This window comes from Octopus bimaculoides, chromosome 1, assembly GCF_046866305.1.
Source record: "Octopus bimaculoides isolate indiv1 chromosome 1, ASM4686630v1, whole genome shotgun sequence".
Lineage (NCBI taxonomy): Eukaryota > Metazoa > Mollusca > Cephalopoda > Octopoda > Octopodidae > Octopus > Octopus bimaculoides.
Genome location: NC_142928.1, coordinates 55,076,097 through 55,101,036, shown reverse-complemented (window position 1 = coordinate 55,101,036; position 24,940 = coordinate 55,076,097). Strand labels below are relative to the sequence as shown.

Genomic DNA, 24,940 nt, shown 5'->3' with positions numbered 1-24,940 from the left:
AAAGTGCATTGTGCCCTGCGATTATAACATCCGATACTCTCTTCCTGTCTATCTTTCTTTCTCTCTCTCTCTCTCTCTCTCTCTCTCTCTCTATATATATATATATATATATATATATATATATATATATATTCTCTATTTCTCTCTCTCACACATACACGTGTACACACAAACACACACACACACACACAAATCAATGCAGAGAAAGAAGTCTAGTTCATCAGATCACCAGAACATCACAGTTACACCTCCTAGTCGACAAATTTTGCTTACATGCAAGCATGTAACCAAAATTTATTCCACACTGAAATTATTACTACATCGAAACAGCCGTAACCCTAAGGATGTCAATTGGTTAAATTAATGTATTCATCTCTCATAACTCTTGATTTTTTTATGGTTTATATACTCCTCATGAAATAATTTATTCGATCACATCATTTGGATTCAGCTGCATGGATACTCTGCATTACACTCCTCTGTAGTGAATTACTATGTGGTCTGTTAACCGAGTCCGTAAGAGGAGCTTTCTGTGATAGCCGCACGATTCTCTGAATCCATATCTTTCTTATACTACGAATTTGTGTGTACGTGTGTGTGTGTGTGTGTGTGTGTGTGTTCTCGAATATCAAGAAATGTAAAGTGGAGAAATGTAACCCTTGCCTATTATTTATGTATTCTTTCCTTTCAACCGACCCCTTCATTGTAACACGATACAGGGGATCTTTAATAAAAGGATAGCAACCTAACACTTCTCATATATTTCATTTAATTGTCAAATACGGAATGAAATAATGTGATAATACGTGAGACAATCACATTTTTATCATGAATTTTTTCTCTATAATAACACTAAAACTATTTACACTATATATTTTGATCCTTCTTTTTTTTTTTGTGGCGGTGGATGGGTTTTTCTTTTTTTAATCAGTTTTGATTAGTTTCTTCTTAATATGCAGCTTGTAATTATTTAGACCAGTAAAATGGTAAATATTTCCCCATAAAGGTTTATGTGGCTATTTATTCAAGAGCTCGATAAACACCTGAAACTATTTTGAATATTAAGGGTACTGAATTGAATCTCGAAGAACACGTTAATTTAAGGTTAAAACTCTAATTTCCAACCAAACTTGTATTCGCTAAACGCATATTTCACTTTAAATATTTCAACTATATCAATACGACCGAATTTTTATTGTTCTTTGTATATTTTGGTTAAGTGTTTTAATTAAATTCCATTTCTTTTCTTATTTAAAAAAAAAAGTAGTAAGGACACATAAAAAAAATGATGGAATTATTTTTAAATCAAGATTTCTTTTATTAATTATACTTCTAAATTTTATTTTAGAAATTTACATGATGAAGGGTGGGTTAATGAATTAACAACGATTTCATGAAGGGAATCAATGATATAGGAAGTTTGTCGATCCACGATTTAGACCTTCGATTTTTTACATAAATGTTAATGTTCTGCTTATTTATTTTTTTTTTCAAATTATACGATTATATTTATACAATAATCCACAAATATTCATCCCAGACCGACAAACTGGATTTAAATAACATTTAGTAAATAAAATTGAACGGGCTAAATATCTTTCAAAACGTCTTTTTTCACATGAAATGGACTTTGCACTTTTTTCTTTCGTTTTACCAGTGAAGCTTTGTGCTCCATTCTTCTATTCCTTAAATAAAAAGAAAAAAAATGTAGAATAAACATAAAGGAACAGCATGTACGTAGACTAGTGGTTGTAACAAGTTGGTAACTGAAAATTTGCCTTTTTTCTTTTTTCATTTTATTACTGGGGACTTTTTTCTATTTCTCTCTTCCTTTTATAAAAATGCCCCACGAATCTCCAGAATGTTTCGTTTAATTAGCCGGTGTTATGTCTAGACATGTAGAAATAAAGCTTGCCGTTAACAACAAACATTTTGCCAAGAATGTTACATAGGACCACGTAGCATCACCACGATGCTTTTAAACCAAGACCGGTTTGTAGCTAGTATTTATATTTAACAGAAATATAGAAAATTCTGTATGCATATACACATGTATAAATTGTTTGTATAAGTAAATTATGGATGTATGCTCGTGGATGTATGCTCGTATCTATGAATGAATATTTGCTTTTATTTCTGTGTGCTTTATGGGCTGGAGAATGCTTGGTGTATTGTCACTTCAGTACCAGACAACATTTTATCACATAATTAACTCAAGCAGCTAACTTCTTAAACCATCTTCTGACTAATACAGACTATTACCGCCAAGGGAGAGATGATAGAATACATTTAATTAAACCATCATAAGCTCATATTAACACATTGCATTAAATGATGTGTAATTAGTTTTTAATTAGTTTTTGAAAACAAAGTGACAAATCCCAAGCATAGAATTCCTAATACTGAAATTACTATCATCATCATCATCATCATTTCTATATATATAAAATTCTTTGTCTGTCCGTCTGTTCCCTATGCATTCTCAAACGGCTCCACCAAATCAAATCAAATTTTACAAGGTAATAATAATATTAGACCCCGCGAGTGTCAACAAGTAATTTTTATTTTCATTTCGATTAAAACAACATAATATTTTAACTAAAATAATCTTTCTATAGTAAAGGACATCTTATACTACGACGACGACGACGACACATTTTGTATATGAGTGTGTATGTGTCTGTGAGTGTGTGTTTGCGCGTTCGTTACATATGACATAGTAAAGGACATCTTATACCACCACCACCACCATCACCACCACGACATATTTTGCATATGAGTGTCTGTGCGTTCGATACGTACGAGATAGTAAAGAACATTTTATACCACGACGACGATGACGACACAATTTGTGTATGAGTGTGTATGGTGCCTGTGAGTGTGTTCGTTTACGCGTTCTTTACGTATGAGATAGTAAAGGAAATTTTTTAATGAAATGTAGATATTTTGAAATAATTGTGAGAAAATATATATTTCTTCATATTTATTGCTTACTAATCTGAATAATTTAATGCGTTAATGCGCCAATGTTGAGTCAATGAGGTTGTCAGAATACTGACTAGAGATTCTCTAGGTCAAATATAGCACTACACGATGTCTATAGTCAACTAATCCATTTGACAGATGTTTCATTAGCTTGCAGTGCTGGTTTCATTATAAGTTTCACTTGAAGAGGGGGGAACTTTACCAAATTGGATTTTCTATAAAAACAAAGTCTGCAGATGGTATTGCAACCACCCAGAGGTATATATAGAAAACACACAATGCCATTATGAAAACGCGTCATTCTTTTGCATATGTTATTTCTTAGCTCCAATGGCATGAAATGTTTTGAAACTCGTTGTTTAAATAGAACGTTATCGATATTCGAACTAATTTGAAAGTAGTGAAGGTGATTAAAACATATCAATTTCTAAGTTCAAATCTTGTCTAAGTAGACATTTCTTTTCGATTCCTTCAGATTATCTTTAACTTGCTTCCATGAAGAATTTTTAGTTGAATGAATCGACCGTGATACTATTTTTTGTAAAGCCTGGTACTTATTCTATCAGTCTCTTTTACTGGGGATGTAAACACACCAACAATGGTTGTCGAGCTGCGGCTGGGCACAAACACGGACACAAAGACACATACACACACAGGTATATATACGACAAGCTTCTTTCAGTTTCCACCGACGAAGTCATTTGCCCAAGGTACCATGCAGCGGGACTGAACCCGGAACCACGTGGTTAGAAAGCAAGCTTCTTACCGCACAACTACACCTGCACCTGTTAGATAAGTACCGGTAAAATAATAGAGTCGTCACAATTATTTACACCCACTTCTTTTCTGAGTCTAAATGTTATCAGGGTGAGTTTTCCACTTTACATAATTGTAGAACTGAAAAAATAAGTTCAAGCCTTTCCCTCGTCACGAAAACTCTGGTTTCCGAATTCCACAATTACAGAAATTGTAAATAATGACCACTAATTTTGAAATATGGCTTGTTACTCTTTCTTTACGAAAACTCGGGTAAAATTTAGCAATCTTAAAAATTAATATCATGATACTTACGTATGTACTTTTAAAAAATATTTATTTATTTTTTAGAAATAATGTTATTTTCCGTCTCCATTCTTTGTACATTTTTCTTGCTTCGCCCTACCAATACAATTTTTTATATTTATTTGTTTTTCTCTGACAAACATTTTTATTTTCACTGCTCCCAACATTTTTGTCAACTGCTACATACCCTTTTCACTAACTCCCCTCCTATATCTTGTTCATTGCTTTAAACATTCTTACCAACACCTGACTTCTCCCTTCTCCGCCTCTCAAACTTCTTAGTGCATTCAACTAACCTTGTTTTCCATCGCTATCAGCATTTTTGCCAATACCTACCCGTTCCTTTCGCTGTCCTTTTCTTTGTTTGTAGGATAACCAATTCAACTGATATTGCTTTTCATTGCTTTCAACTAACTTGCTGATACTTACGGCTCACTTCCCCTCTTCTTCACTTTGTGCATCAATTCAATTGGCATGGGTCTTGCTACTAACTTCAATTACAGTACTTCTTTAATCATACATATCCCACCCTTTGATATCATCTGACGTTGAAAAGGGGGAGATTTCCTATGATGCTTAATATGCAACGGCTCCTGGTTGTATGGATCAACGATCAAGCTGAATGATGGTCATTCAAGAGAAAACTGAAAGTTTATGTGACGATCTGTAGAAAATGTAAGGTGAGACTTGAGGCTTAGTTGAACGGTTTAAGAAATGCTTGAATGTTCACAACAATAAAATTGCTATCGCTGATATGTAGACAACTATTAATTATCCTGGGGAGATGAAGAAAGTTATTGCCGAAGGAGAACAAGTGTACAGTGTTAATGAAACTAGGCCTTTCTAGAAGCGCATACCTTGTGAAGATAAATCAGCAAAACTTCTAAAATCGTTCGGCGTTTCTTGTAGTAGGAAATGCTGCTGGTGATTGAAATTAAAACCCCTTTTTGAAATAGAACTGTGGCCACATATGTAATAACTTTTCTAAGGATACCTGTTTTAATATCTTTCAATAATTTTTGTTGCTTCAACTTGAAAACCCTTGCAGTAATATCTAAGCTATTTACAACTGTTTGCTCAATAGTTAGTTCATTTTCTATTTCTGGTAACTTTGGATAATAAGCGAAAGTCACAAATTATATAGATTTACCGATTTTTTTCTATTATATCCATAGCATCTTAGTAGTGTTTGGTCATAGATCTAGGGCTACCTACAAATGAATTTGGTAGTATGTACCTGCAATCTGTACGATCAGCATCACTTCTATAAACAGCACCTGCCAAACTATTATATAATTCTGTACCCAATGTAATCTGACTGTTGCGAATGTATTTTAAATGAAATGACTGTAACTTAGCAAATAGATCTGGGCCTGAAACAAACGTTGATCGTGATGTAATATATTATTTTATGCAGAGGTTTTCATGAGACGACAGCGATAAAACTGTGCAAGGAATATTTGCCGGTTGCCCATTTCATTTGATAAATCAAGGTTCCAATCATCCAAATCGGAAGAGAAAAAACAAGGGCACGTCACTGAATCATAAGATCTATAACAGTCACTGAAAGTTTGCAAATTTTCTTGCTTATTTGCTGCTCTAAACTATGTTATAATCATTCTGTGTGAATTATGCACTCCTTGTTCAGTAGCATCTGGAATTAGGGTGGCAGTTTTATTGCAAGTTTGTTAGTTATATGCCCTGGAATGTTCACTATCAGGCTTCTTACCAGCATATGAATATTATTTGCACATTTGCAGGAATGTTTTCCGCTTCAGTTTCTACCTGCACTAATAAATAAGACTGTAGATGACTATTTCCGGTAGATGTCATAGCTGAATATCATTTCCGAAATATTTCTTTGAGAACTCGGTTAGCAATACTCCTATGCACTCTTTCGATGCGTTGCTTTTTCTGTTCTTATAGATCAAAGATGTAAGTTTGTAAGCTTGGATATACATGGAATCCTATTTTTCAATAAATACATACATACATATATACATATCACGAAAAGATCCGAAAGTTTTACAAATCTGTAAAACTTTCTAGAAGTTTATCATTTAAGTATATATGAGCAAGTCTATATATGCAAGTACATGCATGAGAAGACATACATTAAACAAAACATGCAAATTTGCACGTGTACATACACACACAGATACATTCGTTCATACATACATACATACATACATACATACACGCGCGCGCGCGTATTGTTATGTTGAAAGTTCACGGTTTGAGATTTGTCACTTTGTTTTATGTTGTCTGGTACTGAAATGATGCACACCAAGTATTTGCCAGCCACAACACACAGAAATAAACGATACTAGGCATTCATAGATACGAACCTTCATCCATAATTTACCTACACGAACAATTTATGCATGTGCATATGTAAAGAGAATCTTCTATATTTCTGTTAAATATAAATACTAGCCACAACCAGTTTAAGTTTTAAAGCTCCGTAGTGATGTTGCGAGGTCCTATATAACATTGTTGGTACAATGTTTCGAAACAAGTAATAATCCGAGCGAGCTAGGTCTGGATTAAATATATTATATCATATTATATTACATTAGATGTGTGTGTGTGTGTGTGTGTGTGTGTGTGTGTGTGTGTGTGTGTGTGTGTGTGTGTGTGTGTGTGTGTGTGTGTGTGTGTGTGTGTGTGTGCATGTATTACTGCCAGATCTTATCAATATAATAATTTGCTTGTTCGTTTGCCCGTTATACTTTAGTTAGTTAGAGGGGTGGAAGTGGAGTGACTGAGAGGTGGGATAAAAGTGTGTGTGTGTGTGTGTGAGAGAGAGAGAGAGAGAGAGGTAAGGAGTGTGAGTAGAGAAGAAAGAAGTGAGGAAGAAGTAGAGAAAGGGCTATGATAAAGCCAAATACGTCTCGTGGTTAGTTGAAGGGGGAGGCGAAGAGCGAGAGAAAAAGACAGCGAGAGAAAAGAGGGAGAGAGAAGCGTTAACGACGTGCTGTAGGGTGAGGAGGGAAAGATAAAGAGAAAGAGATATGTTTAGGATACAATATTTAGCAGGGGGTAATGTTCTGGTGGTGAGGTTAAAGAAAGGCAGATAAAGAAAGATGGGCAGGAGAGGCAGTTACATTAAGAAAGAGATAGAGAGAGTTAGTGGCAGTGAGAAGTGAAGAGAAAGAGAGAAATGTTAAAGACATGAAGACGGAAATTACATAGTTGAAAAGTTTGTTGAAGAGATCGAGAGAAAGGGTGGTAAATTTCAAAATATAATATATCATTGTGACTGAAAGTGAAATACTTGGCTAAATAAAAATAAAAATGCAAATCATCTTTCTTTCTTAAATAGCTTCTCTTATCTTTATCGTTCTGTGGAATAGAATTTCCATGGGTCCCACTAGTATATATATTACAACAGTGTCAACACCAAGCAGTGTTTAAGCATAAGCGAACTTAGGTTAGTTGAAATGTGTTTGTGACATATTTCAGCTTCTAAAGACAAATTCACTGCAGTTACCATGGAGAAAAAATTTTCTCTTATGATAAAAAGGTGTAAAAACACCATTCCTGTCCGATGTGGCCCCCTATCGGATTCCCAGACGCGTTTCTGGCTCATTAGCTGTTATCAATGGGAAATAGCGAAGAGAGGCAACTCTGGACAGACTTAATTAAAGGCTTAGCTTTAACTAAATTGACAATATTGATAATATTAATATAAATTAACAATATTGACCAAGTTGTGCCATTAGACCGGCAGGTCAGAAAAAATTACAGCAATTAATACACTGAGTAGTGTATTAAAAGAATGACTGGAGAAATTTTAGCGCCGTTCATAAAATAGTCAAGAGTATATGAACTACCTAATTTTAGCTTCTATGGAGAAAACTGGCAGAAAAGTACAGGAAAATATTATGAAATGTAGTGAAATTCGATCAAGAAAATAGCAGCATTACTACATTTACTACTCTTAGCATCATAACACCGATACCATAATTATTATGTTGAACACTTGCCCTATTCTGAAGATTCCGATCACATGGTTTTTACTAGATTCGTACTATTTTTATGGTGAAGGCGCAATGGCCCAGTGGTTAGGGCAGCGGACTCGCGGTCATAGGATCGTGGTTTCGATTCCCAGACCGGGCGTTGTGAGTGTTTATTGAGCGAAAAAACTCCTAAAGCTCCACGAGGCTCCGGCAGGGGATGGTAGCGAACCCTGCTGTACTCTTTCACCACAAATTTCTCTCACTCTTACTTCCTGTTTCTGTTGTGCCTGTAATTCAAAGGGTCAGCCTTGTCACGCTGAATATCCCCGAGAACTACGTTAAGGGTACACGTGTCTGTGGAGTGCTCAGCCACTTGCAAGTTAATTTCACGAACAGGCTGTTCCGTTGATCGGATCAACTGGAACCCTCGACGTCGTGCCAACAACTATTCTTATGACATGATATGTCTCAATACCATACAGAGTAGACATAACTAGTTTGGTAACCCCGCTCCACTAGTTTGTTCCTTTGATCATTTTCTGAAAAATGCATTTTTTTAAAATTAAATTTTGCAGAAATACGTTTCGAGAGTTTATATATTACAATTATATTGATAAAATTTAGAAAAGATAAAATTGGAGGGGGTGGAGTGTTTTGGATTCTTCTGCTCGACCCGACTGCCATTTGCCGTAACATTAGCATTTTTCAGTTTTTGCATTTTTTCAGATTTATATATCTGGAATATCAACATTACGTAATGTTGAAAACATATATCTACAAAAAGCCATTTAAAAATATACATTTTAAAAAGTTATGAGAAACAAAGACGGGACGGGGTGGCAAATGATCTGAAACTCCCAAAATGGATGTTTGTCAAAATCTTATCAAAGCAGTGCTACAGCATGGCCACAGTCAAATGACTGAAACAAGTAAAAGAATAAAAGAATAACTGGAATATACACCCACAAAAACGTATATCTGTAAAATTTCATTAAAAAAGTAACATTTTTCAGTGGGGCAACGAGAGCGTGTGCCGCTCGGAGCAGCCCGTGAAGTGTCACTGCACCCTCTAGGCCTCCTGGCTTATACAGCAGATCCAAAAGTGTCGCCCAGGACGGACCACCATCACCTTCCATCCGCTATGCTTCTAATTTTTCAGAAAGTTACGCGGAAACGAAATCGGCAGTAGGAATAAGCATGTTAAACGTTCTGAGAACTCTTTATTTGTCTAAATTGTTTATTTTCAACTAAATATATAAACTCAATATGACAATTAATTTCCTGTCTTGTCATTTCATATTTTGATCAGGGTTCTGATAACGAAGAAATAGGTAATTATATTATGTAACTTCTTTTACAAAAAAAAAATATAGATTTTATTTGAAAAGGTTATTCAAAATATTCAAACCCCTTCTTAACGATTAAACATGTAAGACATGTTGATTTTGGTTCAATTACAAGTAAAATTACTCAACAGTGCAAATATTATAACCTTTCGCTTCCGTAATGTTTGCTTTATTTCTAAGGTCAATAAAAGATCAAGCTCAAATTGAGAATATTTTTTTATGCGAGATTCAACCTGTTAGGTGTGTTCTGAACATAAAATTATAAAATAGTGATAAAAACTCTAAATCGAAAACAAATATTTTGACAAGCTTCAACTAGAAAGGAAAAAGTAGCGCTAATATTAACGGTTAACAAAGAATATTATTGAGAGTAATCAGATGTAATCCCTAGAATCTGAGGTGGTCTACGTCGGTTAGAGAATTTTAGTAGAAACAAAAATGTTATGCTGGCATGGATTGAGAACGAAAATAGTCATATTTACATTAAATGTTGAGAGAAATACAATGTCAATAGATGAATAATAATCTCAAACTAAACCCCATGAACTTAGGAATTATAATGTTTCTGTCTTCCCAAATAAGGCAAGTTTATTATCGAAACTAATTGTCTTGTGGCCACTAATATAGGTTTGCCTCCTGTATTGTGTGTGTGTGTGCGCGCGCGTTTGCTTACATACACACACATACAAACAACTAATCTATTGCTCTTACTCTGTTCTATATAACTAAAAGTATATTGTTTCAAATATTGATATACATAGTTGCCTTCTTTCTGTATTATACAAACAACACAGTGACACATATTTCGGAATGATTACATCCACTAACGTCTCTGATCTCCCATATTGATCAATCAATTTTGCTTACCAATAAATAATGTATCCTTCAAAACTCTTGACCTGATTTTCAGATTTATTAATTTCAGGTATCTTTCTTACTTGACTGATCTGTTCCAGTCTCTCAAGAACTGCTTCAGAATTTATTCTAAACCAATTAGTTATAATCACATGAAACAGAACATTATTATGGTCCTGAACAGAAATCGTATGTCACATGCTGCCTGAAAATTTATTACACTTGATTTTTTTTTTTCGTGGTTTCTGAACGTTTACTACATATAAGAAAATATTCTCTTATCATTTCCATTTTTTATACGTTACTTTGGGAAGGAGGTTCAGTTCGCATAATCTTTTAAGACCTCCCAGACTGGTAAGATTGAAACAACATAAATTGATGGTAAACAGAGGCAGTAGCTGTGCAGTCTAAATACATTATCATCCAAGATCAACGATAGCGGTCCAGACGGTTTTCTGTAAAACTTCAGGTCAGAAAATACCTTGGTATGATTTAACGATAATTTATTTCTAGACAAAGATTATACTATCTGTTACACTTCACGTTTATAACTATATAACACTTCTTTAATCATAAGAACTTTTTATTTTTCCTATTTTACCTTTTAGTATCAATTGTCTTCCATAGAGAGCATCTTATTTAAACATTTCCCTCAAAACTTTTTGTTGCTGTGGGATTTTAAATAACTGTCTATGTATAAGTTAAACAGTTGACGATTAAGTTAAACTGTCACCTATTGTATGAGAGAGAGATCTCACTCTTGGGTAAATAAATAGTCAAATATTACCGCAATATTTCAAAGGTATTTCTCGGGTAAGCTAAAGAAATAAAGGCTATATGAAAATCCTCCCGACGTGTTACTAATCTGTAAGAGCTATAACAACAAAAGTAGGTCTTACATCGTCTGAGAAAAAAGAATAGTGGTTATAGCAGGAAAACTTAAACATAAGCTAGTTTACATTTACAGTCTTTTGAAGGTAAATCCTTCTAGGATTTTTCTGATTACTCCCCGTTGTTTTTGTAATTGTTGTTTTATAGAAGTCTCTCTCGAAAATAAAGTATTTATTTTAATTTCGTGCTTATTTTAATGTCTGCATTGGAATAGTCGAACCATGAAACAAATTTCTGGTAGAAGGTAAAATAAAGAATACCAACTGAAAAGATTTAATTTTAATCACGCAAGAGCAATGTACGTAAAGACAATTATAAACATGAAATGAATATGCTTAAATTTAGTTATTCATTTGTAGCTAAAAAAAAAAGACCATCACCACCCAAATCTGCCTTAGATATTCGAATTGGCTTCCAAATTTCATTACTTTCTTTTGTTCGATCGACTTTGCTCGTTGCAAAGAAGGCAGTGGTGTAGCGTAAAGTGTGCAGGATGTGTAGATTGTGTATAAAATGCATGTTACGTTTAAAAGGGGCGGCCAAAACCCATGTAACACCACTAGAAGAAGGCAACTCTTCTTGCTTTGGTTGTATTACAATGCAGCAGTTCAAATATCTTCTACTGTTAATGCACGATTCTATAAAGATTTCAGTATTACTTGTTAGTGGCCATTATACAAGATAGGAGAATGACACTGCTGTTTTTCTACCATTGGGAAACCATATATATATTATGGATTTGCTTCAGTTAATTCTGTTTCATAAACATATGTATCATTATTGTTCTCTCGAACAAATAGGCGTAATAGAATTTTATCAGATGAAAACCAAGCCGCTAATGTGTTGCTAATGGGAGGGTGCCATTACAATGAAAAGGTAAAACTTTCAAAGACTGTACACCTTGTAGCTAGACGGAATAGGAACCTTATTGTGGATAGTGCATCAGGAAGTACCGCCTTAGGAAACAGTACTTCTTGATGAGAATCAATGAGGTTATGCTTTAAAGAGTAATTTAACAGGTTTCCAGATAATCTTATCGTGTCCTTAAAATCAATCATTGCCATATGAGTGTAGTTTTCTATGTAGCAACTTTCCGTTTATTTAAATTATCTTTTACATTCTTTACAAGTAACAGTATTTCGCGATTGAAACGGTTATATCATATAGTACCACTCAACGCGAATATTTGATACCGACTCTTTAGAAAACTTTTCAAAACTCATACTTGGATTAGATTTTCCGAAATGAAACAGTGAGAATTTATTAATGACCACAATGAGATACTTGCGAATTAATGAAGATACCAATGGCCCTTTGAAATGAAATTCTAAGATAGGTTGAGTAATGTTGACTAAAGTACCTTCTAGTGGACAAAGGAATTGAGGTATAAGTTCTGCATACAATTGATGAGAAGAGAAATTCAAATACTAAGACACTTGATAGGTTAAGAAAATTTGACCAAAATGATTTTGAAGAGACGAAACAATTGAGGTATAAGATCAGTATACAGTCGACAAAAAGATCTTTTAACGTTATCACTAAAGAAAAGACTTTTAGATTGCACAAAATGAACCATTCTCATAATTTCTAGTGGGCACAGCCATTCGTGTATTTCATATAATTTGTATGCCAAAACAGATGCAGAGAAAGCATGCATTAATGCATATGACACAATATTGTTTTTTATGGAATAATATTTAATGGCGTAAGAAAAAGACGCCTGTATCTTGTTATTTATTGAAGTGCGTTTTCTGCTATCCAAGATAAAGATAATTGGCCGTTGATCAGCGATGATAGTGAAATTGCATCCAACAAGAACATGAATCCATTTCCGAACAGATTCAATAACTGCACTCGTTTCTTCTTCTATGGTTGATTTGCGTCTTTTTCTACCAGATAGGTTTATTTGTATATTAATGGTACGTTTCCACCTTTTGCGGCACCTACAGAGAAGTAACTCCAAGGACTGAGTGAAAGGCAGAAAAAGAGAAAACCAGAGAAAATAAGAGATGGTGGTGGTAAATGGTGGTGATGGCGTTAGTGATAATGTTTGTTTTCTGTTAGTTTGTTGTTGGTAGTCATGTTAATGGTGGAAGTGGCGGCGACGTTGTTCTATGGCAATTACTTACCCTAAAGTGCACGCATTAAAACATACGGTGTCAACTTTTTACCTATAAAACCCGCTACCACTATCATCTCTAACGAGCATCCTACTAACATCATTAATACAACAAACTAATACAGTTCTCAATATGTATGCATGTGTATTTTTATGTATATGTGAGAGACAAAAAGAAAGTATGTATGTATGCGCGTGTATGTCGATTCATTGGCGTTTCTCTTTTGTTTCTTTTCCTCCTATCTTTCACTGTTACCACCTCAATTAGCAGTTGTCACTACTTTCTCTACTGTATTTCTATCCCCCCCCTCTCTCTCTCTCTCTCTCTCTTTCTCTCTCTCTCAATCTATCTATTGACCTTGCTTGCCGTCGTCTCTACCGTCACAATAACAACAGACGACTAAAGTTCATTCACGATAAGTAGCTGAAACTGCAACATTTAATGCGTCGCATTCGGTAATGAATTATTGCATTTCATTGCTGTTCCTTTTTCAAATTATTAAAGGTATAAATTGAGTTTAAACTTAGATTTCCGCTAACAGACTGCTTTTATCTGATAATTTATGGATCTACATTAAATAATGACCTTATTGATGTTGCACAACCAGTGCATCCATTCTGTAGATGCAAAAGGAGAGTTTGGATTAATTTTAAACTGTGCTGGGTGAAGTAGTTTCTCCTTGATGAAAATATCGAGTAAAATAAATTGAAGGAAGAAATTTCACGAACTTTGATGTATGATAAATTTGGTAAAACCTTTGAAAGGCCTAACTTAGCAACTCGAAATAGATTCTGCAAAAGGATTTAATCCAAAGCATTTTTCATTCATTTTTAATATGAAATAACAAAAAATACTCTTACATGAGTTTTACGATGAATACTTGAAAAAAAGAGATAGTTTATAATTAATGAACCTAAGACTGCGTTAAATCCAAATAAATGCATTCCGATCAAAGCAGTCAATTACTTCATCTCCTTCATAGCATTTTCTGAACTGTTTCATATTTCGTAAAAAAAGTAAATTTCAAATATAAAATTCTCAATGTAAGCAAGCTGTATATTTCAAGGGATTGTTTTCTTTCTCACACGTCAAACTAGAATATGAAAACATCATTGCTTACAAATTAGAAAAACTATCTTTTTCAAGATCACATGAATTCAAATTAAATTTGTCGTCTTAATATGGAACTATTCTCTACTGGATTGATTTAAGCTAGCACTTCAAAATATATGGCAAGTATTTGAAACCTGTCTTTTTTTAATGATAACATTCAGTGCTATCTAATGAAATCAAACCGTCTAATTTTCAATGTTTGCAGCACTATATCCGAGCTGTCCATCATTGTCAAATTGAGTAACATCGAAACTCTCAAATATACTGTATTACTTATTGAAATATGGAAGAAACATTTTTTCGGTTTTATAATCATTCAGAATACCTTAAGCGTAAGATTGGTACAGTCGTTAGACCGTCGAACAAAATCGGTAAAGTATCTGAGTTAAGACCATTTACGTTAAAACCCTCTCGAAATTAGATAAAATAAGTACTAGTGAAGTCTTCGGCCAATTAAATGTTCCTATAAAGCATTCTGTATATAAATAATAATAAAAAAAAAACTAAGGTTTCCGTTTACTTGCTCTGCATAACACGGGAATTTAAAATGATAAGCTATTCATTTACCGTGTTCGAGTAATATAAGATAAAAGAATATTTTTAAAAAGTTATATTAATTCTTTTTAATTAGTTTCACTTGGCACTATAATCCATCTGTCCATTTCAAAACTGAGTTTCCCAAACGAACAGAAGATATATATATACTTCTAGAATTACTGAAGAACATTTATTTAGCAATGAATTAATTTTACTATATGAACTTAACACAATACTGTCCTATATATGTAAGCAGTATTCCAGTGTGGGTAGAGCTTAATCTTTGTAGAAGGCTGAAATATGTTAGCTCTAAACAGGAGTCAGAATCTTTGTAATGAAGTTGTGAATTACGTTGTTTGGGATCTCCATGACAGATGATTAGAAACTGATGTCTAACATTATACCAACAAAGAGGGATTTTGTAGCGCTTTACTTATAACTAGAAAGTGTAAGATACAAAACTGTTTTCTTGTTACGTGTAATGATTGAATGTTTGTGGTGCTAAGAAGACATTGTCAAAAGCTTAGGTGATGTCAATTACAATGACATTACTTTCGCCGAAGTTCTCAAGAACGAATGACCTCTATTGAGTAACACAAGAAAGCAAGTTTCCAATAGATCTGGATTCATGAAATCTGTAAAGTTAGTCACTGTGGAGGAATGGTGATTTCAAGGTAATAATGAAGGTGATTGTTAACAATTGTTACCGTAATCATGATGTTGCCAGTGGTTACAATATGTTGGTAGTTTGTAGGGTCAGAAAGAATGTTTTTTGAGAGAATGGTGATTAAAGAATGGTGATTAAAGAATTTCGTGACAGTAACAGCTAGATCTGGAGTTCACAGTTTGAGGATGCTGGAAGGAATGCTGGGGCTAATCATCTTGTTGGGTTGGAAGGATTAGAATGTGTTGTTTATCCCAAACCAATCCAGATCGAGCAGACTCATTATCAAAGATTTTCCAGCTTTTACATTCCTGGACATTTTCAGAGATGGTATATCTAAGACTACATTATCTTATGTGCCTCTCATTTTTAAGATGGTGAAATTCGACTAAAGGGAAATTTAACCTCTATTTCCTGTAGGTTGAAAGATTGCATAGATACTTCCTTGTTGGGCCGAGGAGTTTTCGCTATCGGCGATTATGTAAACGTGGTGATGAAACTGGGGCGTGAAAAAGGAGAGTTGTAGAAGAATTTTGTTGAGCGGATCCTGGGTAGACTTGAAACCGAAGCAAACAGTAAATATGGAATTTTCAGCCGCTGGTTGAACCTTCTTAATTAGGGATTCTGTAAAGTCAGTAAATTATCTCTTGGCAAAGCACAAGAAGGCTCAAATTCAAGTTGAGAGGTGAGATAGTTTGCCAACTATTTTCCAAAATGTCTTGCCTACGAAATTGAATAATATATATATATATATATATATATATATATATATATATATATATATATAAAAGATCAAATGTAATTATTCCTAATCCTTAAATATGCTTGGAATTCCAGTTGAAACCATTTTACTTGCTTACATCATTAATTTCTGTGTGGAAGGCATGGCTGTTACAATACTTATTTGTGTTTATATGCATAAAATAAATATACTTAAAGAAGAACCAAATGAAACACTATTGTGAAAGAAAACATAATCCTATTGGTTAGTATATCATGCCCCAAAGTATACAACAATGTTTCTCAATCTGAAAAGTTTATATACAAAGTGTATCGTACAAAGGAAGCCTATAAATATTCTTATATCATATGGGAGATAATGGTTTCTGATTTAGGCACAAAGTCAGCAGTTTTGAGAGGAAGGGACTGGGCAATACTTTCGACTGTAGTACTTGACGGGTAGTTTATTTTATCGACCCTGAAAGGATAAAAGGTAAAGCTGACCTTCCCGAGATTTGAACTTAGAATGTAAAGAGCTGGTGGAAATACGACAAGGAACATTTCCGGCGTTCTAAAAGTTTTTACCGTGGAGGCGCAATGGCACGGGTGGTTAGGGCAGCGGACTCGCGGTCGGAGGATCGTGGTTTCGATTCCCAGATCGGGCGTTGTGTGTATTTATTGAGCGAAAACACCTAAAGCTCCACGAGGCTCCGGCAGAGGGGGGGGGGCGACCCCTGTTGTACTCTTTCGCCCCAACTTTCTCTCACTCTTTCTTCCTGTTTTTTGAGTAACGCTGCGATGGACTGGCGTCCCGTCCAGCTGGGGGGGGGGGGACACATACGCCATAGAAACTGGGCCCATGAGCCTGGCTGGGCTTTAAAAAGGGTACAAAAAAAAAGTTTTTACCAGCTCACCTCTCTTTTATAGGAATTAATGGAATGTCAAAATAGTCGAGCGCCTGACAAAATTTATCTTAATTCTTAGTTCGTCGTTATGTTCTGAATTCAATTCCCACAGGTGCTGACTGCTTGTAGTTCATTCAGATGACTAAAATCAGTCGGCAGAAATATAGGAATAAACTAATGTACTAAAAAATTTCATGTACTGGTGTCGATTTAATCGGCTGTATTCCATTTTTTAACATGTGTTGTGTGCTAATGTACAAAACTATATTCGGGATACGACTGATTTCCCAAAATGATAGAGACGTTGCAATAAATATTGTAATCTTTAGTTTCATCCCTCTACATACTGATTACAATTCCTACAGAAGTTCTCTCTCTCTCTCTCTCTCTCTCTCTCTCTCTCTCTCTCTCTCTCTCTCTCTCTCTCTTTCTCTCTCTCTCCCTCTCTCTCTCTCTCTCTCGCTCTCGCTCTTTCTCTGTCTCATAAAGGATTGATAGATTTAACACTAACGACATTGATTCGGACGCTTGTATATATATATATATATATATATATATATATAGCCACAAAATACTTACCCTTGTTTCTAGTGAAAAGAAATATATAATTATGTCACAGAATAATATAAAACATAAAGTATGTAAATAACATAAAACACAAAAATTAATAAAAACAACTATTTCATGCAAGTCCCAAGGTGTGTTATACTTTACTCTGCTGTAAGAAAGCAGAGAAGTCTCCCGTTTCGGGTAAAACCCTTCATCAGAGAGATCTCTCTTCTTCCACACTGTAAAATAATTTATTCACCTTTAATAACTTTTACCATTATCCGACACAGGTCATCACATTCACCGAATTCTAGTTTCACTTTGCCATGTTCTAGCAGTAATTAATCTACAAAATTGTCTAATTTAATTACAACTCACGTTCAGAAATTTTCATCAGCTAATAAATAACTTAAATTGAAGATTTGCTTGTTATCCATCCAATGAATGTTGGTTTTTATAATTTGAAATGATATTGTTCTTGAATGAAACTGGTTACTTAACATGAATTATAGCAATTAATCATGACTGCCAAATTACTTTGTCCTGAATATGATTTTTAATAGCATCCGGTAGTGGAACCTTGATTCGGGAGTTTTTAAGGTTTTGAGGAGTGTGGAACCACCTCTTAGACACTATTGTTGCCAGGTCTACTCTGACTCGGAGCAGTAGCACTTGTCAAGGTCCAAGATATGTTTTAGATAGCATGTAACTATCCGAGACAGGGTACGTTAAAATCATGGGATGTAGCATGGTGGATGTGAACTATGTCGGCAGATGGACTTATTGAATCAATGGCGAATATCATTTCATGCTGAACGTATGAATAAACAACAAACTGTCAACGGCCGCAATCAATCAGTTCAGTTAACTACTACTATCATCTGTAGTCATGGCGAGTGCAGAGAAGATATTTCAGCTTGCAAAAGACCAACTAGAGTGACTAAAACCTAGACCATAGATCCCGCCTCATCACACATGGAGGTGCTACATTGGCGTGGAAGTGATACATTGGTCTGGGCAAGTCGCCCAACCGACCAAGTGATATTCAGTCATCTTAAGGAACAATTGCTTATCACTATCGATCAAGATGACTTGTTATGAACAGGAGTAGTAGCAATTAAATTAACTGGGACCAATTAATCTCAAATATGTTGTTAGGACTTGAAAAGTATTCTAGAGTCAAATTTAATGCTGGTTATTTACACGTTATAAAAATGAATAGGTTCATCCAATCCGATTCCGTAAAGTGGTTTTGAATTCCATTTGAAGCAATTTTACTTCAAATTTACTACATAATTATCTTTGAATAAGACATGAATATCACAGAGTCAATGGACAAATTCAATACACTCAAATAGGGAAGGGCAACCAGAAATACTATTTTAAAAGAAATTAAATTCTCTTGATTAGGAACTTATATTCAAAAATAAACATGTAACGGTCCTAGATGCGACTGATCAAATGCAGTGTTAATGACATTGAGAATATAACGATTATTGATCTCATGTAATATGATTCTAAATGTAAAGGCAATACACATACAATTAATAGTTTTAGAAAACACGATATCAGTAAACAAAAGACTACTTAACAACAGTGGTATGTTCCTAACGACTGTAGATCCTGGCCATGTTTACATTCCAGGTGTAATGATTTTGTTTCATTTACATCACAACATCAAAATTCTTCTCACAATATCATGTTTTCTGTAGTCAGAATTTTTTTTCTGTTTTATCTTATATTTTTTTACAAACAAATATTCTTTTTTATAAGTTTTTAAAAAGAAGTAGAAAATGTCATTTACTGCCGTGTTAGTGTGGAGGTAAAAATAAAATGATCGCGTTAACAATCACACATTATTTCAAGCATCCTGCCAGCTGGGCCGGCTCAAGGTACCGGCAAACCGGCAACTCGGGCAGTCGCCCGGGGCGCCATGTGCTAGGGAGCGCCAAGGAGGACGTGACAAAGACAAGGAAATTTCTACGACCATCGGCTTGTATACGCCGAAGTTCAGCTTGCCCTAGGCACCAGCAACGCTTGGGCAGGCCCTGCCTTCCAGGTTGTCCAAAACAAGAAAACAATTAAAATTCCGAGTAATTAGATGATATGATATTACCATGTGTTTAGATAAATTTTGTTAAGAAGAGGGTCTAAATAAATAAATGAAGACTTACCTGGAATATCATTTGAGTACATTGCCCACTATTTACTGATTCCTGATAATATCAAAAGAGCTGTCAAAATTGTTTTTCTTTCACTATATTGCCTCCTTCTTTAAATTTGTTTATATTTATTTTGTTATTCCTTTAGTTTTATCCATATCGAAAGATATGCTTATAAAAACAACATGAGACTTGAAGCCTTCGAAATATAAAAGAAAAAAATTGTCAACTTCTGTAAGCACTGTATTGTATATATTTCAAGATCCAATGTGTCACTCAAAGAACTGTACAGAGTTCTGTAAATTTAGATTATCTAATCAGAGTTTTAGAATGGTCTTTTTTTTCTTTAGCAAACATTGCAAAATATAGTAGAAATTTTCCGAAATTCTTCCACCAAAGAGTATTATATTCTCACGTATGTCACATTTTTTAATGAACAGCCAGTTATTTTAAACTTGTGTTTTTTTTTCTTTCTTTTCCTCACTTTGTTTCTTAAGAAACGTTAGCTATTATCTCAAGTATGCATCTGACGTGTTCAATGTTCCAACGTACTTCAATTCCAAACCAGTTTAATAGTTAAGAAATGCGCCGGGTGTGTTTTTACAAGGCACGTGTGCATATATGTATATGTATTTGAACAGTTGCACACTCTATTTTGAGTGTCATGCCGTCAGGACAAGAAAAATGATAGTACTGGATTATGGTATTCCCTTGTGCATATATGCATAATGTACATTTAACTTTGTGCTTCATTAAATTAACTTTATTAGCACTTTGCATCCAATGAATTCGAAACACGTGAATACGTCCCATTGCAGGGAACCAATACCTCCTAACAGCTATTTACAGCTACTTCCATTTTCTTTTTTTACCTTTGGACAACTTGAGCACCTGTGGAGCTTAAGAGAGTCTGATTAAACCAGCAGTTGGGAATAGTATACAGACATGAAAGGATTTGAAAGAGAAAGAAAGCGAAACACCTTTCCTACTCCTTAGCCACTAACGTAAACAACAAATATTGGCTCTTCTTATGGTTTATTTGTTAACTGTCTTTGAAAACTCACTTTAGTGTTGGTTGTACTACTTTTAGTGGAAGGATAGATAGCGATAAATTGAAGTATGTAAGGAAGGTAACGAGAGGTGGACGGAGAAGAGCGTAGGCGATAATGGGTGAGGGGGTGGGCAATGTTGTCGCCAGGTGCTACTAACAACTGTCAGCGAAGGTAAACGGACGACCACTTTCATGGATCCCGTTTCTCCTGCCTACTTTGGTAAATAATGAAGTAGACTATGACTTCAACTGTCTCTGTCGCCACATATACACAGATTCATTCATATACATGCGCTCTCCCCCACCCTTTCTCTCTCTCTCTTTCTTTCTTTCTCTTCTCTCTCACTTTCTCGTTCTTTTATTTCCCTCTCTCCTCTCTCTCTTTTTCACACACACACACACACAGAGAACAACCTGCATATACCCCAACTAATGCCCATCTTAGGAAATACGGCACTAATTCAACAGTCCATATACTAAAACATTAATTTACCATCTGACAAAAACACATATTGACGTGGAAAAACATTGTAACCCAAACACTATAATACATATATATATATACACCACACCATACCACTTATACAATTAAATAAATATACACGAAATGCTGGCTCACACATATACACAATCTACTAACAAGCACCGAGTAGCATGCTTGCACTAACATACACTCACACACTAGCCATTAACATTCACTCGCACTGCAACGCTTCCGCTTACACACTTAACCACATGACCACACCAGGACACTAAAACAAATTTTCGTAATCAGTGAAATACTTATACTACACATCGCGTACACATGCAAATTAATACACCATTGCGCTAGCACTAAATCACACTTGTATGCGCACGCACACACACACAACCACACACACACACACACACACTCACACACAGGTGAACATGCTAATTAGATAAACACATATTCACATAAAAGTTAATGCACACTGTGCATGCAGACGTGAACGCATACACGTGTATTACATATATACACAGGGATTGGACAAAATAATGGAAACACCTCAAAATTTCAAATAAATTTATTTTAATAAGGAGTAGGACCGCCTTTGGCAGTAATTACAGCTTGAATTCTACGATGTATGAACTCGTACAAAGTTTGAATTGTTTCCAAAGGAATTTTTGTCTCTTCAGCTAAAACAGCCTCCAATTCACGTAGTGATGATGGTGGAGGATATCGACTCCTTACCTGTTTTTTCTAAAATGCACCATAAATGTTCAATAAGGCGGTGAGCTGGCAGAAACGTTAGCACGCCGGGCGAGATGCTTAGCGGTATTTCGTCTGTTTTTACGTTCTGAGTTCAAATTCCGCCGAGGTCGACTTTGCCTTTCATCCTTTCGGGGTCAAAAAATTAAGTACCAGTTGCGTACTGGGTCGATCTAATCGACTGGCCCCCTCCCCCAAAATTTCAGGCCTTATGCCTAGAGTAGAAAAGAATTTTGAGTTTTGGGCAAGATAAGATGTTCAACTTCACCAGAATGTTCCTCGTGTCATTCAGTAACAGCTTTAGCTGTGTGAATTGGTGCATTATCATCCTGAAAGATTGTGTTTCCCTCTGGAAAGCGTTCTGCAACCATAGGATGAATTTGATCAGATAAAATGCTTAAACAGTCTTGACTATTAATTCATGATGGGAAACCATTGGATCGGCTGATTTCCAAGATATAGCCCCCCCCCCTCCAGATCATCACAGATCCTCCTCCATGTTTAACAGTTGGAAGAAGGCAGTTTGGGTCAAATGCTTCTTTTGGCTGTCTCCACAGGTATACTCGGCCGATGGTCGGAAATAAGGTAAAAGTTAACTCGTCCGAGAAAATAACATTCTTCCACTGCTCTAGGGACCAATTCTATAGGTTTATACTCCACTCTAAACGCATTGCAACGTTTGTTTTTGAAAGTAGTGGTTCTCTGATTGCAGCCCTCCCGTAAAATTCGGCTTTGTGCAGCTCCTGCGAACAGTTTTTGTGGAAACTGTGTTCTCGAGGTGGCCATTAAGCTCTGCAGTAATTTTGTGATCCTTTCTAACAATTCGTGTAAGAATCCGACGGTCCCTATCTGAAAGTTTTGGTTTTCTTCTGGAGTTTTGTTTCGACGAGGAGGTTTTTCTCTCTTTCTCAAAGGCTGTCATTACTTTTGAGACAGTACTTATTGATACACCAAACATTTCGGTTGTTTTCGTTACGCTAGCGCCTGCCATACGAGCACCAACAATTTGACCTCTTTGAAAGTCCGATAGATCTGTCATTTTAATGAATTTTAATTACCTTTTTCTGATGATATCTGAAAAGAAACAGCAATTTTAACAAAACTTTAAAATAAACAAGCTTTTGAGGGTGTTATAAATATTTCAAAATTATGATGCTATGATGCTAGGTGTTTCCATTATTTTGTCCAAATTCATCCTAGGTGTTTCCATTATTTTGTCCAACCCCGTATTAAACCGAGCAACTTCACAATAATTATGTTCTGTGAGCTGTACCTCCACGGAGAAAGCCTCCACTTTCGCTTCCTGCTTTGCAGCCAATTCTTCACGGCATTCTCTTGACAAATCTCTTCCAAAATCGATCTCCTCTCGTCCTTCCAGGTACAGTAGTACATAACCAGGTGAGTAACTGAAATCGCTTGAAACCAGCAAGGTCACCCTCATTTACACTGTTCCTTGTATTACTCTCAAATGTTGAACCCCAGAGCTGGCCCCTATACAAACCAAAAACTTCGATCTCCCACTTCCTACAGGGATCTTCCCTGGTCTTTGCAGATGCGCTAATGTGTGTCCCATTCCGGAGAAAGGCAACCTTTTTGATCGTGCTAACTATTGCGCTATCGCAATCTCTTCCTGTACCTCTAAGATACTGGAGAAAGCTATTAACAACAACGTTCTTTAACAATATAGATCTCTCTCTCTCTCTCTCTCTATCTATCTCTCTTTCTCTCTCTCTCCCTCAAACACATACACACACACACACACTTTATTTCTTTCTCTCCTCTTCTTTCTCTCTAACCCTCTTTTTCTCTCCCCCGCTTAATAGTCAAGAATACAGTTTCCGTGAAGCCAGATCCATTGATAACCTACTCTCCCATGTGACCCACTAGCAGGTGGTTGTCGCCATCGACGTCAGCAAAGCTTCCGATTGTGTCTGGCATGCAAATCTCCCATCGAAATCTTTTATTTCTTGAATCAGTAGCTTCCTATCGTCGCCTGTATTAAAGGATCTCTTTCTGTTCCTCACCCTATCTACTTCGGCGTGCATTAAAGTTCGAGTTTGCTCCACACTTTCTGTAACTCACTGACCTATCTTCATTCTTCCCTAGCCATTCCCAACCTTATATGATCCACTCACAAACTAGACACCACACGCCAAATCCGCACCGATTTCACGAACAGAGACCAAGAAAGCATTCTCCCACGGAATTACGGAATTATGCCAATCTTGTCTCTTTCAACTGCAAGACAATACAAATGCTTCTTATATAAAGAAACCATTCTTCTAACGCATCCCCATTTAATCATAAACAGCAAACAAATACAGTTTTCATAATCGCTCTAAATATGTGGACCACAAATACCGAGTATTTCTACTGGCGAAAGCACATCCTTAACATAGCTTGGACCGCATTCCAGCGATTGATCCTGTCTTTATGGCCAGAAGGTACTTCAGTCCCCAGTAATTATTGACATTCTACACAACTGAAGTAAGGCCCACAATGGAAAAGTGTCCAGATATCTGGTGCAGTACAACTGCTGTACACACAGACTGACTGATATAAAGCTACACACAGACACGTTCCAGTCTCTGGTTCACAAGTTCGCTGCCACCTCTCTCTGGCTTTTCTGCTGATACTATAATGACCTACGTTCCACAGAGTTGACTGGTGTCATGCCACCTCAATTCAGGTATTCCTAGCCTATTTGTTTCCTCCATTCATCGTCCTTATAGCATCCAAAGCGCCAGGACTTCACACTAATCACTAAATTCAGTCCTTCCTTCCCAG

The 24,940-nt window shown here is 35.6% G+C and overlaps 1 protein-coding gene across 1 annotated transcript in view; it reads right to left on the bottom strand.

Moving 5' to 3' along the window:
* The window catches only part of LOC106876271 (uncharacterized), a 35,919-nt gene extending 14,832 nt beyond the window's left edge, over positions 1 to 21,087 (bottom strand). Inside the window, exon 1 of the mRNA XM_014924761.3 lies at positions 19,884 to 21,087. Within this exon, the coding sequence (XP_014780247.1) occupies positions 19,884 to 19,905 (22 nt within the window). The 5' untranslated portion in view covers positions 19,906 to 21,087. The remainder of the gene's footprint in view (positions 1 to 19,883) is intronic.
* Positions 21,088 to 24,940: the final 3,853 nt, after the last annotated feature.